At 41.6% G+C, this 21,155-nt stretch overlaps 1 protein-coding gene across 1 annotated transcript in view; it reads right to left on the bottom strand.

Annotated features, from left to right (window-relative positions):
* Positions 1–1,260: 1,260 nt before the first annotated feature.
* MYOM1 (myomesin 1) overlaps positions 1,261–21,155 on the bottom strand; it is a 111,892-nt gene continuing 91,997 nt past the window's right edge. Inside the window, exons 27-38 of the mRNA XM_015420224.1 lie at positions 20,973–21,117; positions 18,871–18,930; positions 18,273–18,340; positions 17,702–17,815; positions 16,800–16,887; positions 15,622–15,660; positions 15,421–15,526; positions 14,521–14,684; positions 12,856–12,892; positions 12,511–12,533; positions 10,810–10,865; positions 1,261–2,137 (exon numbers count right to left, since the gene is read on the bottom strand). Coding sequence (XP_015275710.1) covers positions 1,838–2,137; positions 10,810–10,865; positions 12,511–12,533; positions 12,856–12,892; positions 14,521–14,684; positions 15,421–15,526; positions 15,622–15,660; positions 16,800–16,887; positions 17,702–17,815; positions 18,273–18,340; positions 18,871–18,930; positions 20,973–21,117 — 1,200 coding nt within the window. The 3' untranslated portion in view covers positions 1,261–1,837. The remainder of the gene's footprint in view (positions 2,138–10,809; positions 10,866–12,510; positions 12,534–12,855; positions 12,893–14,520; positions 14,685–15,420; positions 15,527–15,621; positions 15,661–16,799; positions 16,888–17,701; positions 17,816–18,272; positions 18,341–18,870; positions 18,931–20,972; positions 21,118–21,155) is intronic.

Genomic DNA, 21,155 nt, shown 5'->3' with positions numbered 1-21,155 from the left:
TACTCAAGCACTTCAGTGCCTCTAATGAGATTTTTGCCCTTTACTGGAGGTGGGGGTGAGATCAGCAAGTCTCCCATCACAAACAACTTTTGAAACTCCCTCAATCTCAAAAGCCGCTCAGGACAGCAAAAATGGTCTTTCCTTCCCTCATTTTACCCTTACAACAACCCTGTGAAGTAGGTTACATGGAGAGAGAGTAACTGTCCCAAAGTCACCCAGTGAGCTTTATGGCACACTGAACCTGGACCTTTCCAGACCTAGTCTGACATTCAGATCCCTAAACAAATTCCAGTCCAACTTTAGATGATGCCCAACAAAAACCATTCAGAGGTGGTTTCTCCTTGCCTGCCTCTGCATAGCAACTCTGGACTTCCTTGGTGTTCCTTCCATCCAAGTACTAACCAGGGATGACCCTGTTTAGTTTCCAAGATCTGACAAGAGTGCACCAGCTTGTGCCATCCATGACAGGGCCTGGCATCCGTTAAAATACCACAAACTGGCTTTTACTGCTTATTCGGATTGCTGTTGACTGCAACCTAGAGACATAGTTTAGAGTCTCCTAGTTTCTTTTAAAAAATGTTTCAGTTGTGAGCAGATTCATGTCAGTTTAGTTTAATTTAAAGGTATTTAATTGTGGGGTGGGGGCTTACAGGGGCATCCTAAGAGGAATTACACCCTTCTGAGGCACTAAAATCAATGGACATTGAAGCAGGTAAGTCTGGGATAGAACTGTTAGTGTAGCAATGTGGCTAACAGGTTGAGCTATAAGCCTGGAAACTCCTAAACAGAGCTACACCCTTTTAAATCTACCGAAGTCAATGTACTTAGACGGGTGTAGCCCTGCTTACCATTGTACCATGGAAGGTCTTAAGTTAGTAATTATTTCTTAGGCTCTGGCCCTTGCTGCCTCATCCCAGTAGTACATCCTGGTGAAACATTGGTCTTCATACTTGGAACAGGTTCCCAGTCAAGACAGACAAGAATGGCCAGTCAGATGTTTCTTACGTGCTGAGGAATATGTCTACTATTCACACGTTTTGCAGTGGAGACAGAATCAAGCAGAGATTAGTGTAGATTAACGAGGAAAGTTCAGTTTTCCTTGAAGAGTGCTGCATTCAAGAATAAAGTGGAGGTTACTACAACCAAAATGGCATAAGAAGAGGTTAGGGAAGTGAAATAATTACTGGGAGGGAAATGTGTTCTGCCATCAGAGTAATTGGCATGTAGAGACAGAGAAGACAAGGTGAAATAAAAGTGTTCCATTTATTTGTGAAGATTGAGGAGGACAAATAATTTTTCATTGACATTCATGTAAATTAATACCATGGCAACACAATTTATTTTTGTTTATTTTAAACATCCATTTTCTAGTACTATTCTACAGTACACTCAGTAGATGCTAGATTAGCAGTACAGTCAAATCTAGATTCCCAGTGAGAAAAGTATCCCCACTCAGCCAAGATTATTCCTTATCCTTTCACTTCCTTCACTGATGATTTTAATTAAATGACTTTCTCAAATATGTTGCTTGTGATTCATGAACATTTGGACTTGTGAAAACAGCCAACCTGTGGTTACCACGTGCACTCATCAGCATGCTGGCACCATTAAAGAGTGAATGATGTGATAAGGGAAGGGTTAGAAGAACACGTGTCAGAACAGTGGAGAGGGGACTGTTAACAATTTTGCTCGGTATCAGTAAGTCACAGTGCCTCCAGTGAAGTGAGTGGAAGGATCCAGATCTACATACGATGCACAGGAAAACAGTTTACACACATATATCATCAATCCAGGTAGAACTCTAGCTCTCCCCAACGTGTCCTTCTTAGTTTTAGCTTCATGCTTTCTTTTTCTTATCTCCTTTGCCAACTTCTGGCTGTGGTATCTCATTCCCTTCCCCTTCAGGTATGAACACACTTACAGTGAAATCGCTCGTCTCTGTGCCGTATTTGTTTTTCACTACGAGACTGTATCTCCCCGAGTCAATTGTATTGACATTGGTGATGGTGAAGCAGGCATGCTTTCCAGATTCAAATTTCAGGATGATGTGGTCATCTCCTATCAGAAGCCTTTCATTCTTCAGCCATGAAATCTCTGGAACAGGATTTCCCCAGACAGTGCAAGTGAGATTAAGCGCCTGCGGAAGACCACAGTGAAAGAGTATCAATAGCAGCTATAAATAAACACCCTAAATATTTATGCTTCCCAAAAATGCTTTTTGCTTTGCTTCTGTAACAAAACAGATGCATATAAGTGTTCAAAATCTACAATTATTTATTTATTTATTTATTAGATTTTTACCCCGCCCTCCTGGCCTAGGCTGGCTCAGGGCGGCTTAAAGCAGAGTAAAATTCAAACAATACAGTACATAAAATCACATACATTAATATACATAGAATGTTAAAAACTCAAACATAATAAAACATTGTAAAGTGCTAGCAATATCCTCAGTCTACGGTCAGCTCTTCGGTCTTCTTCAGATATCTTAGGTGATTGGCACAGGCAGTATTTAAGGAACCAGTGGGTCAGGGTTCTGCCAACATAGCTATTAATTGTTGGCAGTAGAGTATTAGGTGGTGGCGGATCCAAAGGCCTGGCGGAAGAGCTTCATTTTATAGGCCCTGCACAACTGTGAGAGGTCCCACAGGGCCCTGGTCTCTTCTGGGAGCTCGTTCCACCAGAGAGGAGCCACCACCAAAAAAGCCCTGGCCCTAATTGCAACCAATCTGGCCTCCTTAAAGCTCAGGAGAGCCAGCTGATTCTGGGTCCCAGATCTCATCGACCTCTGGGGCATATATGGGGAAATGCGGTCCCTGGCTATAAAGGGCTTTAAAGGTAAGAACCAGCACCTTGAAGTGAACCCAGTATGTTATGGGCAACCAGTGCAATACCTGCAGCACAGGTCGGATGTGCTCCCGAATTGGGATTCCCATCAACAACCTGGTTGCGGCGTTTTGCACAAGCTGCAGCTTCCGGATTTGTGACAAGGGCAGCCCCATGTAGAGGGCATTACAGTAATCCAGTCTCGAGGTGACCATTTCATGGATCACTGTTGCCAGGTCATTGTGTTCAAGGAAGGGAACCAACTGCCTAATCAGCCGAAGGTGGTAAAAGGCCAACTTGGCAGTGGCTGCTACCTGGGCCTCCATTGTTAAGGAGGCATCTAGGAGCACTCCCAGACTCCTAACCTCTGGCGCTGGCACGAGTGGTGCCCAATCAAAGGTCGGGAGCAGGATCCCTACCCTCGGACCACTCTGACTCAGGCACAGGGCCTCTGTCTTCGTTGGATTCAATTTCAGCCAGCTCAGTCTAAGCCAACCAGCCACAGCTTGTAACACCCGGTCTAGGTCTTCCAGTTTGGAGTCAGACTGGCCATCCAACAACAGATAGAGCTGGGTGTCATCCGCATATTGGTGACAACCCAACCCACGCCTCTGGGCAGTCTGAGCAAGAGGGCATATATAGATGTTAAAGAGCACCGGGGACAGTACTGCCCCTTGGGGCACTCCACATTCCAATGGGTGCCTTCGGGATAGCTGGTCCCCCAGTGCCACTCTTTGTCCCCGGTCTTGGAGAAAGGAAACAAGCCACTGTAAGGCTAGTCCCTGAACTCCAATGTTGGTGAGGTGGTGGGTCAGTAGCTGATGTTCGACCATGTCAAATGCAGCCGACAGGTCTAACAACAGCACTGCCAATCCTCCCTGATCCAGGTGCCTCCAGAGGTTATCTGTGAGGGCGACCAGTGCTGTCTCCATTCCGTGGCCCAGGCAAAAGTCGGACTGGAAGTGATCTAAGATGGAAGAATCATCCAGAAAGCCCTGTAACTGCGTTGCCACCACCCTCTCTATTATCTTGCCCAAATAGGGCAAGTTGGAAACCGGTCGATAGTTGGCCAATTTGGCCAGATCCAAGGATGGCTTTTTCAGGAGGGGGCGCACCACTGCCTCTTTAAGTGCCTCCGGGAACAGCCCCTCAAGGAGGGACTTGTTGATGATCTCTCACAAGGCACCCTGAAAACCCTCGTGGCCAGCTTTAATTAGCCACAAAGGACACGGGTCACAGAGGCATGTGGTGGGGCGTACAGTTAGGAGCAATTTGTCAACTTCCTCTAGGCTGAGTGGGCTGAAATAATCCAAAATATGACAAGAAGACACGCTTGGAGCCTCGATTTCATTCACTGTATCAACTGTGGCAAGGAGATTGTGGTGAAGCGACAAAACTTTATCTGCAAAATAGCTTGCAAAAGCCTCACAGCGGATGTCCAATTCCTTACCATTTCACCTGTCTTGGGACAGAGTCATAATAGACTGAATTGTTCTAAACAATTGTGCTGGGCGTGAGCTTGCAGACGCAATCATGGCTGTATAATACTGTCTCTTAGTGGCCTTGACTGCCATCTCATAGGATCTCATAAATGTCCTACCAGATGCTCTTGTGGCTTCATCGTGGGCACGCCACCACTGCCTCTTTAGCCATCTTAGACCCTGTCTTAGACAATACTTAAATCTGATTTTTTGTTAAGAAGGAAGCAGTGCAGTCCTAAACAGAGTTATACCCTTGGCCCATTAACTTCAGTAGATTTAGAAGAGTATAATCCTGTTTAGGATTGCACTATAAAGAAATTTTTTATGAACAGTTATTATAATCCTTCAGTATTTGATTCAGGTCATTCACAAAATGCATACCCATTTTAACATGAAATTAGATGTTAGCATTATTTGTAAATATGGTCCTATAATAAGTAACAACCATTTGTTTTTTTTAACTTTATTTGCATAATACTTTTATAACAGGGCAACAAAAATATCTGCCAACTAAATCTAAACAAAAATTAAGCATGTATATGACCTGAGATTCAAGAATTTAAGTATGTTCAAGTGGTTTCACTGGAATGGCTAAGTGGTTTTCAAAACGTTTATAAAACCTGCACACCTAATTGCCTCAGTTTTAATCTGAAATCAGTAATATTTAAAGGGACAATTTATAATCTTCACTTCTAACATTTTCCTCTTCAAGGTGCTATGGGCAAAATGTGCTTGTAAGAACAAAACGTGGTTTGCACAGAAAGGAACTATTTTTAGTATACATTTGTTAAATGGACAAGCCTGTCTGCTTGAAAGCTTATTCAGGAAGAGATGATTACATGATACGGTACCAAAAGTTCCTTTAATGCATTTCTCTCAGTGCCAGTCCAGAAATAGATTCTTGTAAAATAGTCAGGTATTGTGAGGGTTTTTGGGTTTTTTTGGAATACCATCAGTTTCAACACAAAGCTTTAATTGAGATCATAAAATTAATCACAATATTCTGTTGGCTTCTGGTTTGTTTCTGGGCTCAATGCAAAGTATCGGTTTTGACTCATAAACCCTAAATGGCTAGGGACCAAGAAATAGGAAGGTCTTCTATTCTCATATGAACCTGTCTGTCTACTTAGACCATCAGCGGAGGCCCTAGTGGCAGGTACCCAAACCTTTGGAGATCAGGTAGGTGATTACCAGAGACATCGTGGAACACTCTTCCAAATTTATCTGTCAGGTTCTCTTTTCACTATCCTTTAGGTACCAAGTGAAAGCTGCTCTCTCAGACGTTCAGTGGGATTGTGCTGGTGGTGGTGTTCATTAGTTAAGACTATTGCAGTTCTTCTGATTTTAGTTTTATTTTGCATTTTATCCTTGTAGAGTTTTAATTGTGTATTTAAGCCACCTTTAGTAGTTTTTTTAAATAATAAAACAATGAAAATATAAATAAAATGCAGGGTATGGGCACTGTGTTCTGGGGCATGTGGAGAACATCAGCAAGGAAAACATTTGATGTGTATTAAAGTAATATATTGCTTGGTGGTGCCTTTCCCCAAGAGAACAAAAACTTTCTTAGCTTCCATTTAAAGGGGAAATGGCCCCAGATTGCAGGCAGAGCTTGGATGTGAAAGTTCTGCTGGCAGCCAGTTGGGCAAGGAGCAGAGTTTAGTGCTGCCTTCACAGTGGTAAAACTCAGTTCCATCATTCCCCATTTTAGCCCTTTAATGGGGCTTTAAAAAAAAATCAGTTGAAGCTCAGCTGTGAGCCACAGCTCACCTGTTGGTGGGAGGAGGGATTGCCAGTCTTGCCTTTGAGCAAATACTGTAAATAATTTTTGTAGTAAGCCTTTTGTGTGGACCTTTTCATTGTGAAGCTGACTTTATTCTATAAAGCTTTACTTCTTGGACTTCAGACTGACATGTGATAACAGCAGCTATATAGTAATATATAATATAGACTATTAGGGTCCATATGTTGGTGCCTGTGTTATACAGTAACGACTGATCAGATAACCTTATAAAAATGGCTTTACTTTGGGGAGGAAAGTATAGGTACATTTAGAAAAGGGCAGCATTTCAACCTGAACTTTTAACAGGCTAGGGGAAAATGTGCTTCTCATTTTCTATCTGAATAAAAGCTGTCTGTACTCTTGAATGCCAAAAGTCAGGCCAGTGTGAATTTTATTACCCTGCTTACAGAGGATTGAGAACACTGTTTCATTATGTAAGTGCTGGCATAATTGGAATGAGCCTAGCAAAGTTATGCACATATACAGAAACACACAGTGCTGAAAAGTACGTATGAGATATACATAAGGCAGTGCAAGATCAGAGCACAGTTTCCTCCTGTTCTACTACAGAACCACTCTCAGTGAGCTGAGTATCTGTTTTGAGAACTGCACTAGACACTGGGGCTGATTTTGCACTAGAGCTGCCTCGATGTTGTGCCGCCGTTTGCCCCAATACCATTTGTCAATTTCACACCCGAAGCAGCGGGGCTGCCTTTGACCCGCGGCTTCGTCCGATTTCCTCCGCAGTTTCGTGATCCTCAAAAAACAGGATCACGAAAGTGCGGGGGGAATCGGGTGAAGCCGGGAGTCAAAATGCAGCCCCACAGCTTCGGGTGTGAAATTGACCAATAGTATCGGGGCAAACAGCGACACAACATCGAGGCAGCTCTAGTGCGAAATCAGCCTGGGTGAATACAGATGTTTTAAAAGCCACTGTGCTCTTATCGCCACATAGTAATGACTCTGAAAGTTATCCTTAGCTCTGTGCAGTTTTCAGAATGTAATGTGGGCTCTAGATTAAAGGCAAACCCAAATTCATAATGTGTATGTATAGCCAGACTTGCATTCCTTCATGTATCTGTTCAGGGACAATCCAAGCATGGGGGATGTACTTATACTACAAGAATAGTTACAGTTACATGCTCAGCAGGATTTCTTCTGAGTTCTGCTTTCCTATCTATCTTGCTGTTCCTTAGCCTCAACCCTGTTTCTCACAGATAAACCCCAGTAGACAATGGTCCAAGAGTGGCAACAGGAAGTGAGTGTTTACAGAAAATATTTAGAATGGAGGAAGTAGGAACATCTGTTGAGGATAAGAACATCCAGATTACAAAACTACTTCTAGTGCAATTGAAGGGTATATCTGCTGCTGAAACCTCAGAGACTAGTATATGCTTTGTACAAGTGCTGCTCTGTGAATGTGTCATTTTCTGTTTCAGATTAAAGGGAATGAAAGACTACTAAACTGTGGCTTCTATTTTCATTAGTGTTTTAAATTGCTATTGATCATAAAAAGTAAAATGTTGAACTGGGCTAGAACTAGGCACTTGAAGATGGTTAGAAGAAAAGTTGAGTTAATGTATATGTTGTTGGAATCCAGACTAGTAACCATATAATGCATACAGGCCCCGTTCACACGGAGGATTTGCCCCGCTAAAGGCACGGATGTCAGGCGGATTTTCGGGGCACGATCACACCGCATCATCTGGGAAGCGTAGGGCACCCGTGGCCAACCCGTGGCCAACCCGTGGCATCCCACTGAAGATGCACAGTTAAAAAGTACCTCGGAAAGTGCACTAGTATCTGGAAAACGTGGGGCAGGGGCGGGCATCTGATCGCGGGAGCACTAGTATCCTGTGGCATCCGGCACCTGTCCATCTCCCATCGCAAACCAGATGTTTTTCGTAAGCGCATGCGCACAAACACGTAACAGAAAGCAGTGCTGCTCCATGGAACTGCACATGTGCACAAATACGAAATGCTTGTCGCGCCGCTTTTTTACCACGCTTCACATCGCCGTGTGATTGCCAGCTAACAGCCTAAGCATGAATACTCGGGGGACCGTGTGATTGGGCTACCATGCTTTGTTTTGCTCTGGGGCAAACAGCCACGCCTACCCCCCCCCCCGCGTTGTCTGGCCCGCGTGACCGGGGCCACAGCATGGTTTCTGAGATTGAATTAAATTAGATAGGATTACTAGGAAATCTGTTTTGTGCCCAGCAATTATATAGAGTTGGATTCCATCAAACAAGATCTAAGCATGCAAGAGCAGGCAATTTTTTGCTGATTACCCCTCCTATAGTAGTCCTTTGACTTCAAACTTCTCAGTGGAGTGGTATGATGTATGGTAATCTATTTAGGACTGGGGTGTCACCCTCATTGAAATCTCCTGATGGCACCTGGTATTCTTGGCCACTGTGTGACAGAGTGTTGGACTGGATGGGCCTTTGGCCTGATCCAACATTGGCGTCTCTTATGTACTTATGTCCTTAATCAGCATTATCCCTGGATTCTAAGAGTTGGGGGGGTATTTAAAAGGAGTCATGAAGCACTTCTAAAGAGTAACAGATATATTGTGTCATAAGTTTTCATGGACTACAGCTCACATCATAAAATCATCATGTCTTTCCTCAATAGACATTATACACATGCATGGGTTTCGAAGGGGGGAAACCCCTGTGAATAGTGGAACAAAAATAAATACGAAGGGTTCAATCTGTGAAAGTTCTATGCAAATGATCAGAACTATCACACTGTACTTCTAGCATGTCATGACTTTATGTAAGTTTCAAACATAGGAAGTTTATTCCCTGTTTCTGGTTTGAATCTTCCTGTCACAGTAGTAGGATCCGCTGGATCTGGCCTGCTTCTAAAGCGCTCCAGAGATTCTTCATCAAATTTCCTTCTCCGGCTGGTGTCAGGTTGACTTTTGTGGTTACCGCTAATGGAGCTTTGTCCTGGCACTGCAAACTCAGTCTTAAGAAACAACTGGCTCTCTTTTTCTCCATTCTGCTGGTCATTGATCAAAGTCAGTTTACCAATTTCTCCACTTTCTCTTTAGGCTGCTTCACAACTCTTAGCTTTTCTGTTCCAACAGTGGAACTACTTTCAAAGGGCTTTAAAACTGCCACATATTCAATTTTCTCAGTAGTGGTATGTTCTAGGGGTGGTTGCTGATGCTGTTGTTCACTGGGTTGAGCCGCATAGTTGAGTGGCATGTCACCCAAATCAGATAGGAACATGGAATCAAACTTGATACAGACTTCTTCCAGGCTGGTGTCTTCCTCTTGATCCTTCTGAACCACAGATGAAATCACTGGATGAGACTCTACCACTGTTGGCTCTACCACATGGTCTGCAGAAGTTGCTGGGGTGTGCTCACTTTGCTGCTGCTTTTCAGACTGATGACGGGTTGACACCCCTTTGTCAACATCGGTTTGCCGACTGGGTTCAGAGCAGGCCGCAGAGAGAGACCCGAAAGAACACCCTGTTTTTCCTCAGTTAACCGTTAAGACCCTCTCCTCACACAGTTCAACAGTCTCCTCACCAAATCTCCCTCTCTGATTGGCTACAGCCCGTTGCTAAGCCTTATGGGGACTGTAGGCTGTCTGCTCACTGCCATGCAGGTCTCTCCTGGGACTAGGCCGCACTAGGCCCTGCTCCCAGTCCTGCACACAGATCATGACACCCCCCCACCAGACCAAATCATGGGGTCCAGCCATCAGAACCCCATTGATGAGGGCTGCATAATAGTGATCTGTGCTGGTTCTGCCACTTACATATATAGAAACACATATACCAACAATAATAAACAGTAAAACAATATTCTGATCAACAATAACAAGAATACACCGTCAGGTTAAATCTCATTGCAGGTCCTCCTGGACAATGCATCAGCAACCTTGTTCTTGGACCCTGCAATATGCTCCACCCTAAAACCAAAGTCTTGCATGGCAAGGCTCCACCGTAGAAATTTTGGGTTGGTTAGCTTGGCTGTCTGGAGCCACTGCAGAGGGGAGTGATCTGTTTGTAGCAGGAAAGGTCTGCCCCATAAATATGGTCTGAATTTTCCTAAGGCATAGATGACGGCATAACATTCCTTCTCTGGGATTCCAGTTCATAAGAAGCTCCTGCCTCAATACATATATAACGTTTTCAGGATGCCACAAGACTCCTGTTCATTTTTGCTGAAACAGACTCACACAGCTAGCTACCTGTGTAGATTATTCTGAAATTAGGTGTGTCTCCTCTCTTAAAGAACAGACATTGCTTAAAATTTACATGGGTCACTGACAGGGGAAATCAGGTTAATTTAGTGGTGAAGCTTATATATGAAGTATGATTTAAAAAAACAATCGCACCACATGCATTTCACCTGAAGATGATTTATGAACTTTGAGGTCATGGGCATTGGACACAGAGAAGTTCATAAAACCATTGATTGGTGGGCTTAAGCAGACTTCATGTTGGTTTGTGGCTTTCAGGTTGGTTCACTGCTTTTTGAGATCTAGCGGAGCAAGTAAATGTAGTCTAAATACAGAAAGCCAGTCTGTGTAGCAAAGCAAAATACCATTCTCCAGATGGTGGATGAATAGAAACCTGTCTCTCTATAGAAACCAAAGCCTTTAAATAATCCTGAAGCTACTCATTCCTTGAGAGGCATAGAAGTGGCAACCTGCTGTTTTTAGACTGCTGTTTCATATAGCTGTTAATTTACTGTACCTTGCCTTCCTGGATAGTAACAACATCGGGCAGACCTCCAAGCACCCGGGCACGATCTGAAAATACATTAGGATTTTTTCCATTATTGTCTTAAAAATACATTCTGGCCCAAATTTCATTTCCCTTCTGGAGCCTTTTTTCTTAATTTTGTACAAGCTGAGAATGACCTCAGCAAGATGAGAATGACACCTAATATTTCTAATCTACTTTACCTGAAGTTAGTGTCAAGTTTATTTTCAGGTGGGTAGCCGTGTTGGTGAGAAGCAATAGAACAAAGTTTGAGTTCAGTGACACCTTTAAGACCTTTAATTCTGGGTATCAACTTTCGTGTACATGCACACTTCTGAATTAAACTTTGTTGGTCTTAAAAGGTGCCTCTGGACTCAAAATTTATTTCTAGTTTTACATTGTTTGTATTGAACTTCCAGTCATTATAATTCCAAGATCTATGCTGCAAAACCACACATAAAATGAGGACACAGATCCTATGCTTCTTAATATAAAGTAAAGGCAAAGGTTTCCCATGCTCGAAAGCTAGTCGAATCCGACTCTTGATATAACAGCAGGCAAAACTGTAAATGAAGGCTCTGTTTATCAGAATTCTTGAAGTATACACTATTAGAAAGGAAACTAATCACTGGTTATCTTGGGATACACAGAGAACAGTGTCTGATAAAACTGATTTCACACAAATGGGCCACTTCTTGATGAAACATCCACATGGGGTTTTCCTGTGCACTTTCCTTGAGGCCACCATTTCCCCCCACCATGGCACCTGATGGCTTTATGCCAATGTTAAAAAAAAATCAGTAGCTGTTCTGTTACAATAGGGTTTATAACCCTATAGTGATATAGCAAGTAATGATTTTTTTTACATTGACAAAAAATCCTAATAACGGGGTGGAGCCAACCGTCCTCCAAGCAGCCTTCCTCCAGCCTAATTTTGGAAGCCAAGGCTGAGCAAAACTGCCATGTGGATGCAGCCTATGTTCCTCACTCCTGGGGTCACTGATGGAAAGAAATGCATAACTTTGTGACATCGAGAAAGGCTACATTTTACTACTTTCCCCCCTACAAAACAGAAAACTTTCCTGTATTTATTGCTGTGGATGCAGCCTATGTTCCTCACTCCTGTGGTCACTGATGGAAAGAAAATCCATAACTTTGTGACATAGAGAAAGGCTACATTTTACTACTTCCCCCCCCCCCACAAAACGGAAACACAAAACTGTGTTTCCACCCTGTGTCAAAGTAGAATTATTTTAATTATACAGTGGCTTGGATCCAGTGATGCACAAGCAACAACATAAACTCAGTGCAGTTCCACTTGCACATGTCTTGTGCAACATCTAATGCTTTCCTCCCTATATATTATAGTGCCCATAAATTGGTTGCACAAGATCTAAACTTAGTGTAAATAGCTACCAGGGTCTTTTTCTTGCATTTCTGTTAGATAGCAAGAAGCTGTCTTTGCAAGTCTGCATTTTCTTTTGAGTGACAGATAATGCTTCAAAACAAGTTCTCTTTATCTGCCTGTTCTCCCTACCTCTGATCAATGTTGTATATTTGAAAACAGATATTACAAAGCACTCTCTAAAAAAAGGTTTCCCTGAATCAATCTATCAATCAGAAAATGGAATGTCTTAAACTCAGCATCCTATTGATGATACAGACAGTAATAACAAAAGAGAGTTTGCTTACTTTTCTCTGCAATGGCAGCTGCTCTGTAATTTAAAAAGACATAAATAATTTAAAATAACAAATAATTTAAATTTAAATAATTTAAAAAGACATAAAGAAAACATTTCAGTTAATCTTTCGACATGTCTTTAATTAGCTGTTTGAGATGCCCAATGACATTTTGGTATCTCTAGTTTTTTCCTGTGGAAACTAAGCCTCAAAGTTAAAACAGTCTCAGATTTCCAAAGGAAAAAAGCAATGAGCTAGATGCTGCTTAAAATCATGCTAGTATAAGTTATATAATGATTAGCTTTCTATAGCACAAGCCCCATTATTTAAATGGCACCTTTCATGAATAGTACTTACTTTAACCGCTGGAATTCAGCAAAGGCTTCATCATATGCTTTATTTTAAAAAAAGAACAGGCTGGTATTAATAGTCTTTATAGAAACAATGTGTATTATTTCTTTTATTTAGATTTCCCTGAATTAGGATAGATTAAACATATTTTAAAAACTCAGTTATATTGTACAAAGCAGAGTATATCTTGCTGCTAACTTCTGATCCATTGTACATGGTATATAGAAACACCTTGTGACATTAAATTCTAAGGAATGACAGAATAATGTTTTCCTCCTAATGTGATGATACAACTGCAATAACAAATCAATGGAGCTGAGGGTTCCTGAAAAGCAAGTTAATGGCGGCATAGATAGAAGAAGAATATGATGATGATGATGATGATGATGATGATGATGATGAAGAAGATGAAGAAGAGATTGGATTTATACCCCGCCCTTCACTACCCAAAGGTGTCTCAGAGTGGCTTACAAACTCCTTTCCCTTCCCCTCCCCACAACAGACACCCTGTGAGGTAGGTGGGGCTGAGAGAGCTCTGACAGAAACTGCTCTTTTTCAAGAACAGCTCTAATCAGAGCTACGGATTGCCCAAGGTCATCCAAGCAGGTGCAAGTGGAGAAGTGGGAATCAAACCCAGTTCTCCCAGATTAGAGTCCGCGCACTTAACCCAAACTGGCTCAGAAATCTGTCTAACTAGAAGAAATGAGAATGATTCCCCAGAAAAAGAGTAAATTTGTGTGGGAATATTGGGTTGGATTCAACCAGCTTTTCAGGTGGTAAAAAAAAGAGAGGAGGAGATTGAGTTTAAAAAAAAAAAGTTGGATTGAACCAATTGACCGTATTGTCTAAAATTATAATCCTGTGCATTTATTTGGAAGTATATCTCATTGAAGTGTGGGACTTGCTTCTGAGGCACAATATCTGGCGAAAAAGGCACCTGCATTTTTGCAGGTTACTTGAACTGAACAAAAGCAATCAATTTCTAGAATGACAACCTGCCATCTGAATGCAATTTAAAAATTATACCGTAACCATTTGCACTATCAAGTCTCACTCCAGAGCCAGAAAAACCTTCATGATGTAACGTTAAAAAGGTCTTAATTTATGAGACTGTGCCAGCATAACGGTCAATACATTTCATCCTAAGTACCTTTGCTAGTAAAGAAAATATTAAATCTATAAATTCCGTGACCCCCTGATTCTCTTTCCCACATACTCATGAGACATGGAGCATTGTTGAGATTGATTAATCCTCCACATTTTTGTTAATTTGTTAAAGTGCACGCTCAGGCCATAGCATAAGAGTCCACGATTATGAGATCAGGCTGCTTTCAGAACTCCGATCAATTTCATGATATAGTCTGGTGACTGAAAAATAGTTAACCTTTGCTCATGTCTAGTTTACCAAAATCTCCCTGCATAAAATTTCTCATCCCTGTGGAAATAAAACATATGTGTCTCCCAGCTACCTGCTTTACAGCCTTGCATGCTCTCAAAATCCTCATGTGGGGGGTCACCACATGACCATGAGGGGACCCAGCCTGTATTGAACTACAGAATAGGGAGCCTATGAACTCTTATCCTAGGTTGTTGGTAGTTCCATTGAGAATCATGCAGCCAGAAGGTATTTCTTCATCTATTAATTGATTATACTGATAGAGATGGATTTACCTTGCCCAGAAAGATCCACCACTTTTGTGTGTCCAGTTTTACCATCGAAGAGTTCCATGATATATTTGCCTTTATCGTTGGGTGTTGGCTCATTAATCTGCAACCAGATTTGTTCCCCAGTGACACCAGTTTTCACTCTGTCTGTGTACTTAATTTTGGCTTCACTGAAAAAAAAGCAACATTGTCTTATCTTGATCATGGGAACACTATAAGGTTGTGTGTGGCCTCTTCAATTGTGCATAGGTTGGGAATTGTAATAAATAATTTTTAGCAGCATTACACCAGTAAAGTAAGAAACTGTATTTATTCATTCTTTTTTTGTTCGTGTCTTGGACAGACACATTCTTGATATTTGAAATGGTGGGTCAAGGTACAACAGTTCATTCTTTTTTTGTTCGTGTCTTGGACACATTCTTGATATTTGTAATGGTGGGTCAAGGTACAACAAAACAAGCAATCTCTGGTGTTGATAACAATATGTCAACATTGTTGAACAGCCTCTATTATGGATAACATTTCTATTTTTGTCCTAGTGCATTTTCCAAGAGACAATGACATGTACTTCAAAGGAGTTTTTCCAGGACTATTTCCAAGGATAGTCTCAAACCTACAGCAGCCCACTTGAACTTCAGCACACTTTCTTCCCTTACACGATTACCTATGCAGAAACAGGAATGATGATTAAAGGAGAGCTTTTGTATTACATCAATGTTATTGACCATGTACCTAAGCAAAATGAGGTTTTGCGAAGGCTGCCAACAGTGCAGGTTGTGCCTAAATACCTCTGTGTATCTTACAGCAAGAACTAGCAGAGAAGTTGCCTGTCATGTCTTCCAGCATGTTCTACATTCAACCATATCTGGAATGCTCCTGTTGAGTGCCAAGAGCTCATTCACTTACTTGTGTGACCAGCTCACTCGCAGATCTTCCAGGTAGTAGTTAACGAAGGAATATAATCTGATACCCTCTTCTGTGCTCTGGATTTTCAGTTCTGTTGCAGATAGAGCTGAAAACATAACACGTTATGTTTTTGTTACTCTACAGTCATCCCTGGAGTGCCACAAATGAGTCGTTCATCAGGAATGGGACTTAAATACTCACCAATCACCTTGCATACTTCTGTCATCAAATCTGCAAAAGCTGTAGAAAAAATCCAGAGTGAGACTGGTTGTTCCCAAATCAGCTGTGGCTGGCAATGACTGGATACTACCCTCAAGTTCCCTGGCTAATCTGGAACTTCCTGCCAGTTATTTTTTTTTATTACCTTTTAAAGAGTGTTACGTTTTGTTTCTTGCTCTTAGCATAAACTAAAGAGTACCCCTATATAACATGGGTAGAGAGGAAAACTGCACCATTGGTGTAGGATTAATTATGTCAACAAATGATATTTGGAATCTGCTGTTAGAAAAGTTGATCTCTTCTGTTAGAAGAATAATCTGTAAGAAAATTAATCCAGCTCTACTACTACATGCAGGACACAATATGAGTGTTTTTTATTTATTTTTAGAATCATAGTGAAAGTTACTGGGTTCACCGCATGGAGGACTTGGACAACGACATACTGTAGCACACGTTTATTGTACTTAACACATACAAAGACTAACTCTAACGGCCAACAGGCCCAACTATATACATATCCACCCAGCAACCCCCCCACTCCCATTGGAGGGTCTGAATGTCCCGCCAAGGTGGCTATTGGTTGGGGCTGGGGGATCCAGGATCCGAAGTTTCCATTGTTCTAGGATCCAAGCTCTGGCCTGTCTGCGGACCCCTGGTGGTGGTCCACGTACATAACACATAGAATCATAGAGGAAGGGACTTCCAGAGCCATCTAGTCCAAGCTCCTGCACAATGCAGGAAATTCACAATTACCTCCCCCCCATACCCCCAGTGACCCCTGTTTCATGCCCAGAAGATGACAAAAAAAAATATTTAATTCGGTTTATATCCTGCCATCCCCGCCAAAATGAGCTCAGGGCAGCTCACAAACTTCCAGGATCCCCGGACAAATTGGCCTGAAGAAAAATTGCTTCCTGACGCCAAAGTGCCAATCAGCATTTTCCTGGGCGTGTAAGAAAGCATACATGCTTTAGAAAGTACATGTGCTGCCTCTCCAAAGACTGGCTCCTGGAAGCTTACAGCTAAAACTATGGAAAGCACGTGTCACTGCAGCCATTTGCAGTGGTCACAAGCTATGTTTTACAGCTACCAAAAAAGAGAGACTTTAAATTGTATTGCAGTTGATTCATTATGATATTCATACAGCACAGCCTGCTCACCTGCTTCCACAAGCTTCAATATGCTCTTATCCTTTCCTCTGTCATCTTTCAATATCACTTCATAAATACCAGCATCTTTCTTAGAAAACTGTGAACAAAACAAACAAACTGCAACAGGGAAAGCATTCAGAATACTGTGTGTGTGACTTACAAAAATAATGGGAAAGAACTAGGGAGAAGGAACCTCTGTGTCAGCTGTGAGACACCTTTGCTGACGATGGCTTGTTCACCTTCCTGTCCCAGGCACCTCATACAACTTGGGTGTGGGCAGAGCCGGGCGTGAGCCAAATGGCTCTGGCTCGTGACGCTTTGGCTCTTAGTCAGCATCTTGCAGCCTGTGCTTTCAGTCAAGCCACCTGATGAGTCTAGGACCAGACTGAGGTGCACGTGTTCATTTTACTTTGTTTGCTGTGCTGTATTGTCATCATGCATTATCATTATTATAACGTATTATCATGTATTATTTTTTTGTGTTGTAAGCTACTTTAGTTAGGGAATGTTGTGTTTTAAGCTACTTTGGAAGAAAAATCAAGACAGAAGTAAACAAACATACAGTGCTGGGCTGGGGGGGGGGAAAGTGGCAGAAGAAGGTTTAAGTACCTTCCTCTTTCCTGGAAACTGGGTCCTCCCGGCCCCAGTTGGCAAAGCAAAAATAGCTACTGGGCTTTGAAGACAAGCAGCTGGTAGAGATAGAAAAGGCCATTCTATCATTCTCAAGGCAAACCAACCTCCTGGCCCTGGCTTTCTGTGTGCCCATAATAAACGCATGATTGGTCATCACATCCAACGTGGTTCGGAACCTTTTACTTTGTGAACACAATCTCCATTTAAGAAAATTATTACATTTGAAGAGGCTCTTGAATTATATGGAGCTAACCATTAAAGAAGGAGAGTTCACTCACCTCTGTTATCAGCAGAGTACAAACACCATCCTTAAAGTCATGCTGTTCATCAACCATTATCTCTCTTTCATCTTTGTACCAAACAATGTGTGTTTCCTTCTTAATATTAGCCACCTAGTTAAAGAAAAGAGATATTCCTCTTGTATATATAAATGTTACTGGCAATCGATAGTTATTTGGACAGCTGTGGGGAGCAAAGCCCCATTAAACAATGCAAGGGGGTGGCCATGAACTACTTGCGGACTCTTCTCGGCCTTTCCCCTTGAAGTAGTTAACACGTTCTGTATTTTTAAAAGGGAAGAATATCACATCAGCTCATTTCACAATGAGTAATTACTGACAAACTGTTACCTCTTCCACTGAAAAGGAGGCCCCCTCCCCTGTTACATTTTTCATTTGGACGAATTGCAATGTTATTTCGATGACTAGAGCAATATTTGTTATGAAGTGATGAACAATGGGGTATAAAACATCCTAGCCCCAAAATATGGGGCTCCCTAGTAGCTGCTGATTGCCACCACACCATACATGTGACTTTTGCTACATGGTGTACTCGAAATCCAACTCTTACCTTGCATTTCAATAGCACATTGCATTCAGGGGTAACTTCCCATCCCAGATACTCAACAAAATGTGGTCCTGTTTGAAATAATTTGTAAAAGAAATCCCTCAGAAATTAGGACATACAAACGATCAAGTGACTTTTTCATTCTAATGTTATTTTCCCCCTTTTTATAGTCCATATTAGGGGTCAGCAAACCTTTCTTTAATGAGAGCTACTTCTGAAGAGTGAAAAATATCCCAAGCTCCTCTCCAACTCCAAGCCAGCATGTTACCAAATTTTGTTCTATCCTAAAAACAAAACATGGACTAGGAAGAGCACCAGATATGAAGCTATCAGCTAAGCAGCACAGAGAAAGAAAAATCTATGACATAAAAGCAATTTCTAAAAAAGCCTACAGCAGATCTTTTTGTACCCTTTTCCTGTGATCTCTTCTAGAGGATGCACAGGCTACTCTGCAGGGGCTGAAGAGCTACTAGTAGCTCATGAGCTAACTGTTAACCCTGCCCTAGATTTTGTGTTTTGTTGCTGTATGAAAAAAGGTTCTCATTGAACAACAGACATATATTTCTATAGTCCTCTCCCGCTGAATGACGTTAAGCATTACCTTGTTTTCTGAACCATTCTTGCCGCTGGAATTCTGCTGCTGTTTGTAGCTTCTGGAACACTAGTGATTATAAAAACAAAACAAAACCCAGATCAAACTACACCTTTCTTTGCCAGTGTTCCCTCTAAGCTGAGTTAGTGTGAGCTAGCTCACAATTTTTAGCCTCTGGCTCACACATTTTAGTTTTAGCTCAGGAAAGATGGCTCCAGAGCAAACTAATTTATGCAGTAGCCAAATCGCTCGCTCACAACTTTAATGCCAGTAGCTCACAAAGTAGAATTTTTGCTCAGAAGACTCCACAGCTTAGAGGAAGCATTGCTCTTTGCAGGACAATTGCATTTCTATAAAATCAAAGTATATGCCCCAGTACAGCTGAGGAGATCCTGTGCTTCAATACATTTCTGAATGCATATTTCTTGCTAGATCAGGAAACTGAATGCAAGTTTGAAGAAAAGACAGATATGCACTGGAATAAGTATTTAACCATCTACACACATGGTGTTGCTTCTAATGGAATGCATATTCCATTCCTATTCTTGTACAACTTAATCATGTGCAAATATTTTTTCAAATTGTAACCAGAGTTGGATTTGGTGACATTGCAGATTGTAAATATTACAAAGCTTAAATCCTGAACACTGCAGAACTTACATAGTTGTGAAATGGAAGATTGAACAAGTCAGCAGTGCCAGCCAGATAGCTTCAGAATCAACCAGAAGTAAATTAGCCTGTACCAGAACTTATAGAAGCACGTAACTGGAGAGTTAGTGCAAAGAAGACACTGCAGAAACAGCAGTACATAAGGATCTCATATATGAGGGAGGCAGAAAGCAGGCAGGCAGTGGCGAACAAGCCAAAAGGTCCTTCTGACTTTCAGGGAAACAGCAGAGGCTGACCAGTTCAGGGTCTTTGCTCCTTTTGATAATATATAATGGAAGCATTCAATAAGTATAATGGAAACATTCATTGGCCTTACTAAGTATATTAAGAATGTGATCATTATGAATTTTTCCCAGTGTTTTAATTCTATCCATTAATTCTAATTTCGTTTTATTCCTTTGTTTTTTCAGGAACGAGGATTTTGAAATCAAAACCCCTCAACATCAGTTTTAATGCGTACCAGATCATTGCCGGGGAAGATTCTACTATATTATTGTCTTTAAAGTAGTTCTTCATATCTTCTTCTAGATCTAGGGCTGCCAGATCCCCCAGGGGGGCAGGGGTTTGCCCATGCTAGGGGCCCCTGACCCACCAGCCCAGATCTGGCCAGTGGGAGGATTCCCACCTCCAAAGTGCTTGGATCAAGCCGACGTGTCCAGCGCGATGATGTCACTTGGAGGTAACATCGTGGTGCTAGGCACGTCACCCTATCTAGATCCTTCATCAGTTTTGTTATGTAATAAAGATACATTTAAAGACCAGTCCAGTTTTCTGTTCATTCTTTAATTCTTAAACAGGAGACAATCAATATAAGACTGATCAGACCATATCTGCATGCCTATGGTTGTTGAGTGAATCCTATTCAACAAAGAGGAAGAGACCAGTATATAATCTATTCTAGTGTAAACCTAGTGCCTAGCTGAATAATACGTATAGTCTTTTTCTAAGGGATGAAGGTGTCTCCAGACACCCATGAGAAGAAACTGTGATAATATTGGGGCCAATTCCAAACCTCTGTGTTTAGGCTTCTTAGTTTTCTTTTTTAGGTGAGATCTATCGAGATTGTGGACCCTAAGTAAGATCACCTCCTAAAATCATATCTATTTCTTGGAATAGACTTAATTTGTGTAGAACCTCCTCCAAGAATTTGAGCTGATTGTTACGGGGAGCATAAAGCGGTCCTAGAGTAACTGTATGATTATCTAAATGTCCCTTTACAAATAGATAGTGACCTTGGATGTCTAGTAATGTTTCCTTTGGGTTGAAGCAGACTGTGTTTTAGTGTTCTGATGTTACAGATTTATGATATGTTTTCAAATAAAATAAAAAACTATTAAAAAAAGAATGTGATCATTATTCCATTATTTAGGAAGGAAACTCAGTGTTCAAGCCACACTTGCCACAATTTCTAGTTGTAAAACAAACATTTCAAGAGATCTTACCATCACCAATAAGAACAAGGCTGGATTGATTGGTAGCTTTTCCATCCTGAAGTTGAAAGGTGTAAGTACCTTCATCCTCATCTTCAAGTCGATCCATTACCATTTCAATTAGACCAGTATTGCGGTCGATCTTCATCTTGTATTTCTTTCAGAACAAACATAAAAGTGAACAGAAGTTTTCTT

The sequence above is a fragment of the Gekko japonicus genome, unplaced genomic scaffold (genome assembly GCF_001447785.1).
Source record: "Gekko japonicus isolate JY-2015 unplaced genomic scaffold, Gekko_japonicus_V1.1 scaffold209, whole genome shotgun sequence".
Lineage (NCBI taxonomy): Eukaryota > Metazoa > Chordata > Lepidosauria > Squamata > Gekkonidae > Gekko > Gekko japonicus.
Note: the sequence above shows the minus strand (reverse complement) of the source record. Positions and strands in the feature narration are given on the sequence as shown.